This window comes from Barbatula barbatula (assembly GCF_947034865.1).
Source record: "Barbatula barbatula genome assembly, chromosome: 10".
Lineage (NCBI taxonomy): Eukaryota > Metazoa > Chordata > Actinopteri > Cypriniformes > Nemacheilidae > Barbatula > Barbatula barbatula.
In genome coordinates this window covers 21,559,942-21,573,487 of record NC_136773.1, presented here as the reverse complement: position 1 = coordinate 21,573,487, position 13,546 = coordinate 21,559,942, and the positions used below count along the sequence as shown (strand labels likewise).

Below are 13,546 nucleotides of genomic sequence, written 5' to 3'. Positions count from 1 at the left end.
AATCTGAGAAAAAGAGAGATGAATATGGCACAGCATAGAGAAATTCATACACTGCCTCCTAGATATACTGTCTATATTAGATATTAAAACAAATATTTTGATTTAACAAAATCTAGAGGAGAAATCGAGAAAGGGTGAGAGTGGAGAAGAAAAGGAAGCTGAAGAATTTTAAGAGCCTGGGAAAACAATGGACAGATGAAGGAAGAGGGAGTAGAAGAAACGCACACACACACAGAAATATTTCCACATATCACTACAAATTAAAAAACTGTTCCTATTAAGAATCAGTTCTGTTTATAAATACACTGGGAAATTTCAGGATCGGAGTTGCAATGGCAGTATGCACAAAATTAGCAGATCACATGACAAACAACAACGTAATAAAGTACACATGTTCTTAAATATATAGTTTGTCCACAAAAAAAAACCATATGATTCCTAATCCCATATATCACACAGACAGTGCCCACAAGCAGCACAGAGACGTCAATGTAAAGCGAATGTTTCTTGGTGTTTACGAGATGCTTTGATGGTTCCATGGGACAAAGAACAAACTTGACCCCCCACGTGACCTTAACACTTTCAAAACAACTTTCATTATGGAGATACAGATCTCAGGGCAAGGAGAAAGTGAGAGTGAGGGTACAATGTTCCATAACAATCTAAACACTTCATACTCTACAGATCGCTGCAGTTATAAGAGCCAATGAGGCATTAACCACACCAGAGTATTTTGGGTAGAACTGGACTTCGGCTATTGTTTTGAATTGAGACCCTCTCCACAACTGAATTTGAGGCGTGCAGTCACGAGAGACTCTTTCCGTTGCTGTAAAGAGCACAGGGATTTAAAATGGCCCCAACGAGACCTGTACGTGCCGAGTCCCCGTTAGTTCCGGCACATTTTTCACTGACAGCTAAAGCATGTTTTGTGCTCTGATGTCAGATAAAGCTGAAGTCGTCTGAAGACGTTAAATCAGAATCTGGACTTCAAAGAATGACATGGTGATGTGGACCAGTCATTGGCCATGTTTGCGTTTGAACACCCCAGCGCTGGTCTGATAACACTGATGGCAGGTGATTCCAATAAAAGTCTGATGTTAAGCAGAATAAGCATGTTGTGAAACTACCACCTACTACTAACTTTGTGTAAATCAAAGCATTTTATACCGGAAGGAATCTAAAAGCAGTGATACTTAAGATTGTGTTTCTAAGAACATAGGGGGCAGCTAGCAAGATTTTGGCAAAAGAAAACTGACTGGATCACACACAGTAAAATCAAATTGATTCGCCCCCGACTTTTTTATAATTCTTTTACAATTTTTTGGTGGTAATTATTGTGGTAATATTTATTTTTATGTAAAATGAATGATTTGTGTACATTAAGCTCAAGTACAGTTTGAGGTTTCATCATTGATTTTCATATATCTGAATATTTACAAAAAAAATATTTTCCAATTGTCACAGTCAGGAAATTGTAGAAATATCTGTGGCACAGGAAAAGTGGGATGAAGCGATGATGGGTGACTAAGTCTGGAACTTGGTTTGTGTATTCATAAAGACAAAAATGATCAAATACACTTCTGAAGTTTTGGACTCGTTTTTAGTAACTCTTAGGTTAAACTGTCGTTTTAAGCTTAGTGTTATACCAGTACCTTGTAATTTCTGCGTATGGGTAATAATACCTAATTTTCCCGTCGGTGGTATTCAGCATGTTAACTTCTTAAAGAAACAGAAAAAATTAAAGCGAAACACACCTTAAAACATGTTTTGTTACATTGTCTCACAACCCCATCCAAGTAGACACTCCTTATAGAGCTCAGCTAAAATCTCTTATTCAAAATGTGATAGGAGGGAGTCTCAGTAAGTGGCATGGGTGTGTCGTCATAATGACTGCCCTTATTCCTTATATAACCCAGATCTCCCACCCTGTAGTCTGCCGGTATATACAACAATACAATCCCCCACCCCAATGTACACACACAAAGTACAGGAAGCCTGTGTGTGGCATGCTATTTACTCAGCGAAAGCTATAATGAGTTCCAAATAGAAAAGACAGGGCAGAGTAAAGGTGAAAGGTCACCAGCAGAAGACAGGACACAAACAATCACCGGCGGTGACTCATGGGTCACGATCCCATGACTCATAGTTTTCAAATCACACATGGCAGTGTCAGAAAGTAAACTTTTGATATGTTCTGCTCATTAAGGACTGGCAAGAATCTTTAAATTGGTACGTAAAAGTAGCTGTTACACACACGCTTATACACAGACAGCTACAAACATCCCAGATTTTGAGGAGTGGTCCTAGATTTGTCAGACGTACTAATGTTTCCAGCAAGTTGTGTGTTGTCAGGGTGACAGTAATCCTCTAGTTTTCTGTTGCGGGGTTTCGCAGCAAGGCTATTGGAGGGTCCAAAAGGTTCAGTTCGGTACTAAAGCCCGGACGAAACACACACTCCTCACAAACAATAACTTGCTAAGAAACCACAAAGATACCGGTCACACCTACTCAGTACGACACACGGTTACGTTTTATAAAGGGCACCTACACACATTTTGGCACAGATGCTCTGCGGTCTCTCATTAGGAGAGAGTTTCAATTAGATTGAAACTCATTATAGAAACCTAACCGCTAACTCACCAAGTCTGCAACTTATAGTATGTGGTATATTTAACTGTGTATTTGCATTAACACACACACTGTCTACAGATGGAGAAGAGCCATTAACCATAAGCGCATGTGCTAACCACGAAACGTGTGTGATGGATACCATGTGTAATGAGATCATTAGCATAATGAGCCACCAGATGAAGAACGCTGTTAAATTTTGTCATTATTTACTCATCCTCATATCGATAGCTTTCATTCAAAACCAGAATTTAAGTTTGAAATTGCAACAGTGAGAATTATAGAGGACCGGATTGAATTTTCATTTGCACCACACAAAAAGCAAAGAAATTTACAATCACATGAGGATGCATATGCTTGTTTTTCTGCTTTCTTTTCACTTCCACTCTGAGCTCTTCTCTGCTTCTTATTTCCAACTCTCTAGTTTTCTGTAATAGATCTTTCTCTGTGAATAGGCCTGAGTTTGGCTTTTTGCTCGGCTGGACGACTTTTGCTTTGAACACTATTTTTAGCTTGCGGTTTAGGAAGGTTTTTCTGTTCCCCGCCACAGGCTGCAGTTTTGCCTCTCCTTGACAGAGAATTTAAACACTACGAGCTACGAGCATGGAAAATCAAACCCAGCATGACTCACACCTGAAGCAGAATCATTTGTAGCATTGTGTATGTCAGTTATTGTGAGTCACCGATCTAATGTTACAACAAACGCTGCCCTGAAGTCAGACTGCTAGAGGTCATGACCTCTGAGGTCAAGTCTGAGGCTACCACACCCAAAGGTCAGTGTTGGATGGTCAGACCTCTTATGGCTGACATCATGAGGTTAAGCAAAGGTGACGAAGAGTATGTTTGATAAACACATCATCATACACACATACACATAGTCACACTATGTTTCAAAACACAGAGAAAAACTGCTTGTGTCTACTAGATTTTCTGCAAAGGAGAGAGTTTTAAAAGAGAAGGGAGAATTTGTTCCTCCCTCTCTTAAAGGAACAAAGGCCTCTTCTAAGGAAACGCTGTCATAAGCTACATTTTCAAAAGGAACTGTGCAAGGCACCCTAAAATAGTCTAATCCCCAGATATGACTTTGTTACCAGTTCCACGAAAGGTTAAGGGATATTTTCTACCTATTTTCCTCTACCATCTGCCAGGTGAAAATGTACTTTTTGTCCAGAAATAAGCAGCACATGGATTCCACAATAAGCTGCAGGATTTGACACATTAGTAGCACAGGGGTGTGTTCAAATCTCCAACCCCAGGTATGAGTAATTGTTATATTGAAGCTTAATTAATTACCACCAGGGAGACAAAACCATAACTGGATGACAGAGATGAAAGGGAGTTTAAAGAGAAAAACATGAAAGTCAAACTGTATGAAGTCCACAGAGGAAAGAAACGTTTTTTGGAAGGACTTACCTTCCTTGGTTTGACTTTGTCCTGGTGGTCATACTGAAAAATACCCTTATAACTCAAACCCAGCCACCATGGAATACCCTGCTTATCCTGAGAGAGAGAGAGAGAGAGAGAGAGAGAGAGAGAGAGAGAGAGAGAGAGAACATTAATGGACACTCACACACATCGATAAGGGAAGAAGTGTCAGTCTATGGTTGATGACAGCATGATTATCTTAAACGCATTGAGCATCATTTAACACTTCAGTCAAGCACGGATATTGAAGGTTGTGAAAAGTGTGTGTGTGTGTGTGTGTGAGTGAGTGAATTGATGGCTGTGCTTACAAATTTCCCCTCCGAGTACTGAGACCCACCTTAACAGCGTAATAATGCACTCCATATGTGGGCAATGATTCCACTATGCTCATATAACTATGAGAGAGCAGAAAGAAAAGAAGAGTAATGTCATGTTTTATGTTACATTTAAAAATAATTTACAACAGTAGCGAATATGTGGCGGCATTTTAAACAACATTTTGGACAGTTTTGATGTCTTACTTGACGATAGCCTGGCCTCTGGACTGCCCGCCTAGCTTCTTATAGTGCTCAATGACGCGGTCCTCACTGCAACACGCATAGACAGTGTATTTATTATAATAATTCCACAGGAACAAAAGAGAGAGCTTGCAGATGTACAGAAAGACAGCCAATGAAACACAACACCAGGAAGGAGCTCGGAACAGAAAGTGTACAAGGCACCGTGTGTGAATGTGTCTCCATCCCAATAACATCAGGGAGACATTTCATTTAGATTGAATAGTACCGGAAGTATATAAGGTAACCAAATTCTAGGAAATCTTTCCCATGGTGATCTTAAGACGCAGAGCAGATGCATATTTCCCCCGTCACTATCAGTTGACAGCTTTGTAAATGTGTGTGTGTCTCACCAGTATGCGAGTGAAGGGTGCTCCTTCAGTGCTTGTGTAGGCAGTGCTGGCAGCTTCTTTAGATCAGCCCTAGTAGCATCATTACTGCAGAGAAACCAACACAAAACAGTTCAATAATTGAAGTGTTAAATGTAGTGTGTTACAGTATTGTCGCATGACCTCAATCCAAGGTATGGCATCGGGAAAATCTGCATACCTTATGTAGTATATATAGTGCAAAAACTCAGAGAAAAATGGTAGTGTGGGATTCTGAACCGAGACAGAGAGATTAAGAGGAAGTGTAAGAGGAAATAGAGATGAAGAAATCTAAAGCATCAGACAGAGTGACAGAGTCGAGCTGGAAGGATGCACATGTAACAGATTTGCAGTTGAGACATTGTGTAGACAGTGTGTTTGTGTGTGGGACAGAGAAAGCCAGGGGTTAGTGTGTGTGTAATTTAACACTGTTTATCCTCTGCATTCCATTTCCTCCCTTCTGTCTCCGTTCCCAGGGTTCACACCCCCATCTCTCTCTCTCTCTCGGATCATGTGTATGTGCTTATGTGGGAACGAGAGTTTGATATATGCCACAAATTGGATCTGCTTTCACTCTGCAGTGATAGAGACTTTGATAGCGTGTGTGTGTAAAAGAGGTCACTGGAAGGTGATTCCTTCATTGAAACGGTCGCTTACCTTGTGAAGTCTCCTTTAGCTTCCTGTGGGAGAGACAAAACGACATATTTTAGTATCAATAATGAGTGCTGCTGGTAAATGAGAGTGCTTGCAAAGATCGTATCCTCTGATACACAGAGCGGTGTCTCAGTGGGGGTCGTGGTCTGTGCCATCTGGACTGAATCCTCTAAAAGGTCAGACATGCAATACATATCTGATTCTAGTACACCTGGATCATACACACAGTGTCACATAGGGAACCATATTTCTAAAACACTTCTTTTGAGATTGAAAATAAAGCATCATGTCAGGCTAAAATACTGTAGTGACATGGATATGACCCTGTAACCCACACACATACACACAGCAGATGTCAGATCATCCTGATGTATGAACTTTATGAAGGTTCCAGCAAACAACTGTGTCCGGTACGGACCCTCTGCTTCCGACCCAAAGTCCCAATACAACACAAACTCAAAAAGCCTCATACAAAATGCTAGGAATGCACAATATATTAAATGTTTGTTATCACTCATGATCTCACCTGTAAGATGTAGGAGGCCAGTTCAAACACTACCTCACTGTCCACCTCTATGAGCTCCTTCAGGGAGAGACAGAGGATGAGGGTTAGGTTCAGGATCACAGACTACAGCTGACACATGACTCAGAGCATCTTCATTAATCTGTCTCTTATCTAGTCTCTTTTAATGACTTAATCTCTTATCAGTCATGCTAATCTAAATCAGATGAGCTATTTCCTGAGTAATCAATGGCAGGACAAAGACACACACATATTGGTTTTTGAAAGGGGTTACTGGCGTGTAGGGGGTCTTTATGACTTTAATGACCAAGACAAACTGAGTGTTTCATTATCCTGGCTTCACGGATTAGTCAAGAATTCCAGGAATGTTACACACACATACAAATTTACAAAGTGAATAATATTGGAAACCTACTGTAACCAAAGTGTGAGCCTGAGCAATAAGTGACTGACATCCAGGCACAATCCCCTTTTTCCAACTTTATAAGGTGATACTTATATGAAAAGTACCATTTCATTAGTTTCCTAAATTTATAAAATGTCCTGTATTTATTTTAAAGAATGTGAATGCAGTCTTCACCGAAGTTAGAAAAAGGGGCAGTAGATAAAACTGCCCTCTGCTGACAGAACGGTGACACCAAAAAAAATCCTTCAAAAAACTACTTAAAACCAATCTCTTCTGTGAATACTTGATAGACAAATTAAAAAAATAAAAAGAACCCTCTCTCTTCTTTCAACAGGTTGCGGTCCAGTTGGGGTCTACATTTGTTGAAACTAGTAACTTTGTATTAGCACCTATTGTACTGTTGCTCTTTTATGACATATCGCTTATTCCTCCCTGAACTCTTTGTAAGTCGCTTTGGATAAAAGCGTCCACTAAATGACTAAGGGGGCAGTTTTCCGGACAGGGCTTAAGGCTAGTCCCAGACTAACTGAAATGTTAGAGGTGTCTTTAACGAAAATAACTTACACTGGCATATCTTAAAATATATCAGTGCGATTGTTTTGACTCAAGATGCACACCAGTAATGTTTTTTGTAAAGTATGTTTTTAAACATAACTCAAATATCCTAATTTAACTAAGGCCTAGTCCTGGTTTAAACGAATCCTTGTTCGGGAAACCGGCCCTAATAAATGTAAATGTCATATGGCCAATGCAGTTCTGTTGTCTGTTGGTAAAGAACAGGTCAATGAGAAAAGGTTACAGGCCATTTGCCCTTCTGGTTTAAGGCTCAACATCAACTTCATTAAATACCTCTAATTCTGTCACTTGCAATATATTTACAGTACAAGATATAATGCTCTAACACACTTAACTATACACCGCAAAACATGTTTATACCGCACAAATATAATACTAATTTTATGCAGCTTGTACTGCTTTCATACTGTAGGACTATACCTTATAGATGCAGGACTTTGCATTGAGGAAGAAGAGCTCGATCGTTGCATTATCTTTAAGGTATGAGATACTCTCTATGTAGAACCTGAAAAAAAGAAAAACAATATTTTAAAACATACCTCCAGTTTAAAATCAGTACAGTACAAATTCACCTTTTAACACATTTAGCTTTGATTGGATGAATATGCATGCATATGCAAAGACCATGCAGTAGAGGGCATCATTCACACTAATTTCCTCATTTGTTTTCCATCTCTCTTAAAACAATCCTGTTCAAAAGGAGAATTCCATGGTATTAGCTTCATTTAGCACTCAGATTAGGGTAAGCAGGGGCTATAACAATCATAAATAAGTATCTGCCACAAAAAATCATAGTTAATGCTCAGCATGGCATATAAAGCTCAAGCTGTGACATTGTTAGTCCCGTGCGCACTGTATATGTGACCTTGTACAATCACTGAAGCATATAATGATGAGACATCATACATGAAGACACCTTTCAAGTACATGATTGGCCATTAAAGACCACTTTAAGAAAGAGAAGGAACAATACAAGATTGAAAGTGAGAGACGAAGAGAGATTACAGTGATTAAAACTGTATTGACAGCTGGTTTAATTTGAGATGCGAGTCTTACATGCATCAAAGACTTTGGCTTTCTAATCAATAGTCCAATCGTGTGTGGAAAGGAGGATAACACGCACACACAGATAAACAAAACTGTATGCATTCAAATTGGACCTTTACTCCAATTTAAACTGGACTGACATGCAATAGCTCATGCAGAGGACATACAGCTGTGTACTGCTATGGAAGTGAAAGGCAGGGGTGTGTACGCCTGTTTCTAAGTGTTTGTGTGTATGCATGACCCAGAAAAGGAAAAAAGAAGTGGAAGAGACCGGATGAGAGAAAAGCAATCCAAATGTGTCCCAACAAAGGGGTGAAATGCTTGGCAATTTAAATTCTGAGCCTGACAGCAATAAACCAGCATCCACCCACAGCGAGCGTGTTGATGTATGACTGTGTGCTTTAATGTGTGTGCTGATTGTGACTTGAACGCAGTAAAGTGCCACGAGGAAGCACACAAATTTGCCCAGTTTAACTCTCTCCCATACACACACAGTCAGATAACTGCACGCAAGCTATAAATATACTGAACTCCTGCTAGTATTGGTCCTTTTGGTGAAGCAGAATTAAAAATGTGATCGAATCAACCTTTTAGATTGACTGCTGCTTACTCCCTGCAATTTAAACACATTTAAACCAACACTCCACTGTTGTCACGGCGCTGAAATTGATGGGGGTGTAATTTAGGAAAACGGTGGATTCTGATTGGCTTTCGTCACTAGCTGAGAAGGAGTTGTCGTTTACTGACCCCGTGAATTTGAAACAATAAACAAAAACAAACAATCCCCCTGACATTAAATGCGATGATTGAAGTGGGCCACTTAAATGTGTAAGTGTTATTTTTTTATTTTATTTAAATAACATGCATGTTTTCTCTCACATCTATTCTACCCCATGTGACAGACTGTGTTTCAAGACGCATTTCACAACTGAATGATTCCAAAAAATGCTAGGTACGCGGACCACCAAATGTTGACACAACTTACCTCACGCAGAAGTAAAGCACAACGGGTCCGGACTTTTTGGGAAACTCATGTTCCAGAACACGCCGATCAAGCTGCAACCAGCTGAAATGGCCCCTGAAACAGAAAAAAAATATTTATGGCATCTCCGATAGCAACCGGAAGCATCTTACAATGTCTCATTCTTAGTGCCTCATTACATCATAAAATATCAGGAGAATAATGAGCCACAAGGGTGCATTTTGTGTCCAAGATGTCATCATACTTGCATTTCATGCATAATTTAGTCCGGATGACAAAAACACAAATGCTCACGAGAGTAATGTATTGACATTTCACCGAACACGCGCACGATATGCTTTGCAGGCAGATAAACAAAAAAAACACAAAACAGTTTTTTGTTGTAAAATGATATTTTTTACGGTATTGATAAAGCGCCAAATTGGTCAAAGCTAGTTCATGCTGGTCTAAGTGATGGACAAGAAATGAACGCTGGTCAACCCGCCATGATGTTTCTAATGAAGCTTCTAGGGCAATAGCAAGTAAATAAATCTTATTTGGACCATCATGGAGCTAATGCCCTAGCAAGCACCACAAAGAAGCAACAACACAACTCGTTTTAAATTCTGCTCATATACGGAAATTATTGCGAATCATTAAATCGTACTGTATGGGAGTTCTTGTCTGTGACATTGAAACACATCTGTTTGTGTATTTGCATGTCCCTGGTGTCTGCAAACTGTCATGCTCTTGTTGGGAAGCACGTACAGTGGAGAAATCAAAGGTCACCAGACAACATTTCAAAATCTTTCAAAACTACAAATAACACATTCCCACAAGCACACCAGCAGCGAGGCGTGATGCTGCTTGATTGATTGTGTAAGTGTGTGTGTGTGTGTGTGAGATTAAGAAGTCATGTGAAGATACATCTAACAAATGTCGCACAGCGGTAGGTCACACTGTGTATGACTAAATGAAGAGGTGACTGCTGAAGACATCAGAGAGGAAGGAAAATGGAAAGCCAATCATCTCCCTGTGGAATTATCACAGCATGTTCACTCATCCACAGTCCTGCCAGTCAGAGGCTCAACTATTCATGTTGTACTGTGATTTGATATGACACAATAACAGTCATCTTTGGAAGATAAAAGGAAGGCGTGATGTTTCATGGAATATTCCAGTAAGAATACGTACGTCTCATCTACGTAAGAGATTCCAAAATATTCCTTCTCCTTCAGATTGAAGTGGGATGCCACCAGGTCTAGAAGATCCTTTGCCATTAACTTGGGCTGCAAGAGAAACAAAAAGACAATGTCAGGTTTAATCACGAAGGGAGACATTTTTGTCTTAAAATGTGATGTTGAAGTTACACACACAGACAAAATCTCTCAGATACAAGCGCAAGGTCAGGGAGTTGGCGGGCTGTGAGTGTTGGATTCTGATGAGTATTGATGCACTGCAGTGACTCTGCACTTTCATGCAGACTGTTTGCAGTGTGCGGCACACCTTGGTAACTCGTTCTGATGCATAAATCCCCATCACATCCTCACACACATACAACTTTTGCTTTTGCAATAACTCTAACATTACTAACAAGTACTAACATTACTCTGAAACAGATGTACAGAACCGAGAGACACCAGTTGTCATGCGGTCTCTGATTCTGCAGGCCAGGGTTTTCCCTGTGTGTGTATGAGAGCAAGTGTGTGGTAAACCATGGGTGTGTCAGTGGCTTTAAGCGTAGAGACAGAAATCACTGACATCCTGCGAGATCTCTACCGCAACACACAAGAGAAAGCATAACATACTAACCTTATTTTCCATAAAACTGCCTCAAAAGCATACTTAAGTATGCCAATGTATACAATTTCTATAAGGTCAGAAAAAAACAACACAGTCAATGTAGAACGTAGAACAATGATTTTGAGGCCAGACGTCACGTGACTCAATATGAACAAACACTTTGCGCATCAGCCTGTGTTCAAAACACTTTAATTACTGTTTCGGTTCCACACAGACCATATTGAATGAAAGACAAATGCAAGGATGCACGCACGCACGCGCAGGCACACACACACACACACACACACACACACACACAGCACCAACCTTCTTTATGAGAGAGCCAACTCACCCACACACCCTAAAAATAGCAAACCAAAATCTGGAGCAAAAGTACAACCACAGCCACAACCAACGCTTATGGAAAGAGAGAGAGAGAGAGAGAGCTATAGGCAGCAGAAGTAGCATGTAAAATGACATGCTTAGCTTTTTGTTATTATTGCATTTTAAATGAGCAAGTTGTTCTTGTAGATAAAGCTTTGACTCAAGATAGCTGTTTTATAAAACTTAGTGAGTTGCCTAACTAGACTAATAAAAAATGATGCTTTCACTCCATTCAATAATGTAAAGCATGGATAAAAATAGTGGATCTATTCAAACAACGGTTTCAAATGAGACGCATGGCGTTCCGTCTCAGGTAGCACCCTGTCTTAAAAGGTTGCCTATGTAGTCAACAGACAGGGAGGCTGCTCACTAGTTCCTGGAACAGAGCTTGTGTCAAAAGTATCACGACACAAGTTAAAAACCTTAACATCTGTTGAGACCGTTATTACTTTCCTCTCCAATTCACTCGTATCCCTTCAGGCCTGACCTCAAAGAACCAATATTAGCAGTTTTTAGCTTACTCCATTCGACCAAATCTTCTTGTACGGATTTATTATTAGGTTACGTTTGTGCTCTGTTTAAATTAATTACACACATCTGAAATTGCAGGTTTGTTTGCTTCTTGATCTTCGGGTGAAATCGCTCTACCACATCCATCAGCTGGCACATTTCATCTCTTCATTCAAAGTAATGTGCTGAACGATTAACCAACACGAGGCTGTTAGTGTGTGGTACGATGAGGAAGTAGGTTTAATATGACCGCAATCTTAAATCTGAACCCATCTGTGGCAGTGTACACTCAAACCATAAACTCCCCCCCCCCCAAAAAAAGCATATTTCTTCTGTATCCCTCCGTTTAGCCTGCAGACTTGATTATGAAATTTACTGATATCATAATGTGTTTAGAGACTCTGAAACGAGCAGATAAGCAGGATAAAGCAGTATTAATATCCTGTTAGTGCGTTGAGGGCCATCAATATGAGTGCTGTATGGTTTTAACAGATTTATCTTCTCCCTGCCATTACATTCATTCTGATTCAAATCACAGACATATGTTTCCGCAGAGAGGTGCGCCTGATATTGTGTGTGGCCGTGAGGAAGAATATCCGGTGCCTTGTGATTTAATAACATAAAACCATGGCTGTCTAAGGAGGATGGATGTTTTTACACTACTATTGTAATAAGGTTTATAACTGGCATTCTGTCTCAACAAACCGTCCAAACTATCAATGAAAAAATAAACCGTCTCTTGTTAAACTAGTGACTTTACCAGAGCTCCTCATGGACAGGATAAACTACAGCTGTGAAGAATGACTGATCTCCGTGAGAGAGCCGGAAGATAACAGCACCTGCTTTGACTCACCAGGAAAATGACAAACACACACTAAATACACTCACAAAATTACAGCCTGCTAAAGGATACAGGTGGAAGATAGTAATGAGCAGTAAGACAGCTAAACAACAGAGCAATACGTCTTGCAAAAACCATCATCTTATTTTTTCCTGTCCATCCATCTGTTTTTACTTCTGCATCTGCATTCTTCTAGCATTTTGTACTTCACTAGCATGAACTATGAATATTGCTGGCTTCTGTATACAAATTACTTGTGATGTTTCTCATTTGTTTGCAATTTTCACATTTGTCAAATATAACCCAACGTAAACACGAGACATGGGAAAAACTTGTCCAATGCATTCAATACAGATTTCACATCACCACATGCAGAGCCGTAGAACGTCCACAAATAAGGACTCTGGAAAGACATTCTCAAAGTTCAGTCTAACTGCAATACACATAGAATCATTCACTACGATAAAACTAGTTGCAAATTGTAGGCCCATCTATGATCGTTCAGATTGGCACATTTCCTCTAATGAAAGAGAAGAGGAAAGAGAGAGGAGGAAGAGGAGGCAGTTAAATGAGACTTCATAGAGATTCAGCACAAAAAAAGAACCATGTGTAAAACTAAGCCAGGGACTTCAATGCGTCACATCTTAAACCTGTGCGAAAATATTTTGGACTTTCAATAACTACCGTCTGTGATAACAGAGATACTCAAACTTACCCCAACACTTTGAAACTTCTCTATATAATTGTTTAGATAAGTTTTTTTATAAAGTATAAGTCTGGTTCTAGACTGCATTTGGGCCTGATAGGTGTATAAACAATTCGTCCCACAAAAAAAGGAAGAGGCGTCCTCAAGGAACAAGAAAGAAATGAAACCCTGGAATAAC

General features: G+C 39.8%; 1 protein-coding gene across 10 annotated transcripts in view; it reads right to left on the bottom strand.

Moving 5' to 3' along the window:
• frmd4a (FERM domain containing 4A) overlaps nt 1–13,546 on the bottom strand; it is a 65,879-nt gene that overhangs the window by 12,659 nt on the left and 39,674 nt on the right. For all 10 annotated transcript variants that reach the window (XM_079465753.1, XM_079465747.1, XM_079465744.1 and 7 more), the window contains exons 3-11: nt 10,340–10,434; nt 9,170–9,262; nt 7,558–7,642; nt 6,159–6,215; nt 5,636–5,658; nt 4,964–5,047; nt 4,575–4,640; nt 4,391–4,448; nt 4,042–4,128 (exon numbers count right to left, since the gene is read on the bottom strand). In XM_079465753.1, coding sequence (XP_079321879.1) covers nt 4,042–4,128; nt 4,391–4,448; nt 4,575–4,640; nt 4,964–5,047; nt 5,636–5,658; nt 6,159–6,215; nt 7,558–7,642; nt 9,170–9,262; nt 10,340–10,434 — 648 coding nt within the window. The remainder of the gene's footprint in view (nt 1–4,041; nt 4,129–4,390; nt 4,449–4,574; nt 4,641–4,963; nt 5,048–5,635; nt 5,659–6,158; nt 6,216–7,557; nt 7,643–9,169; nt 9,263–10,339; nt 10,435–13,546) is intronic.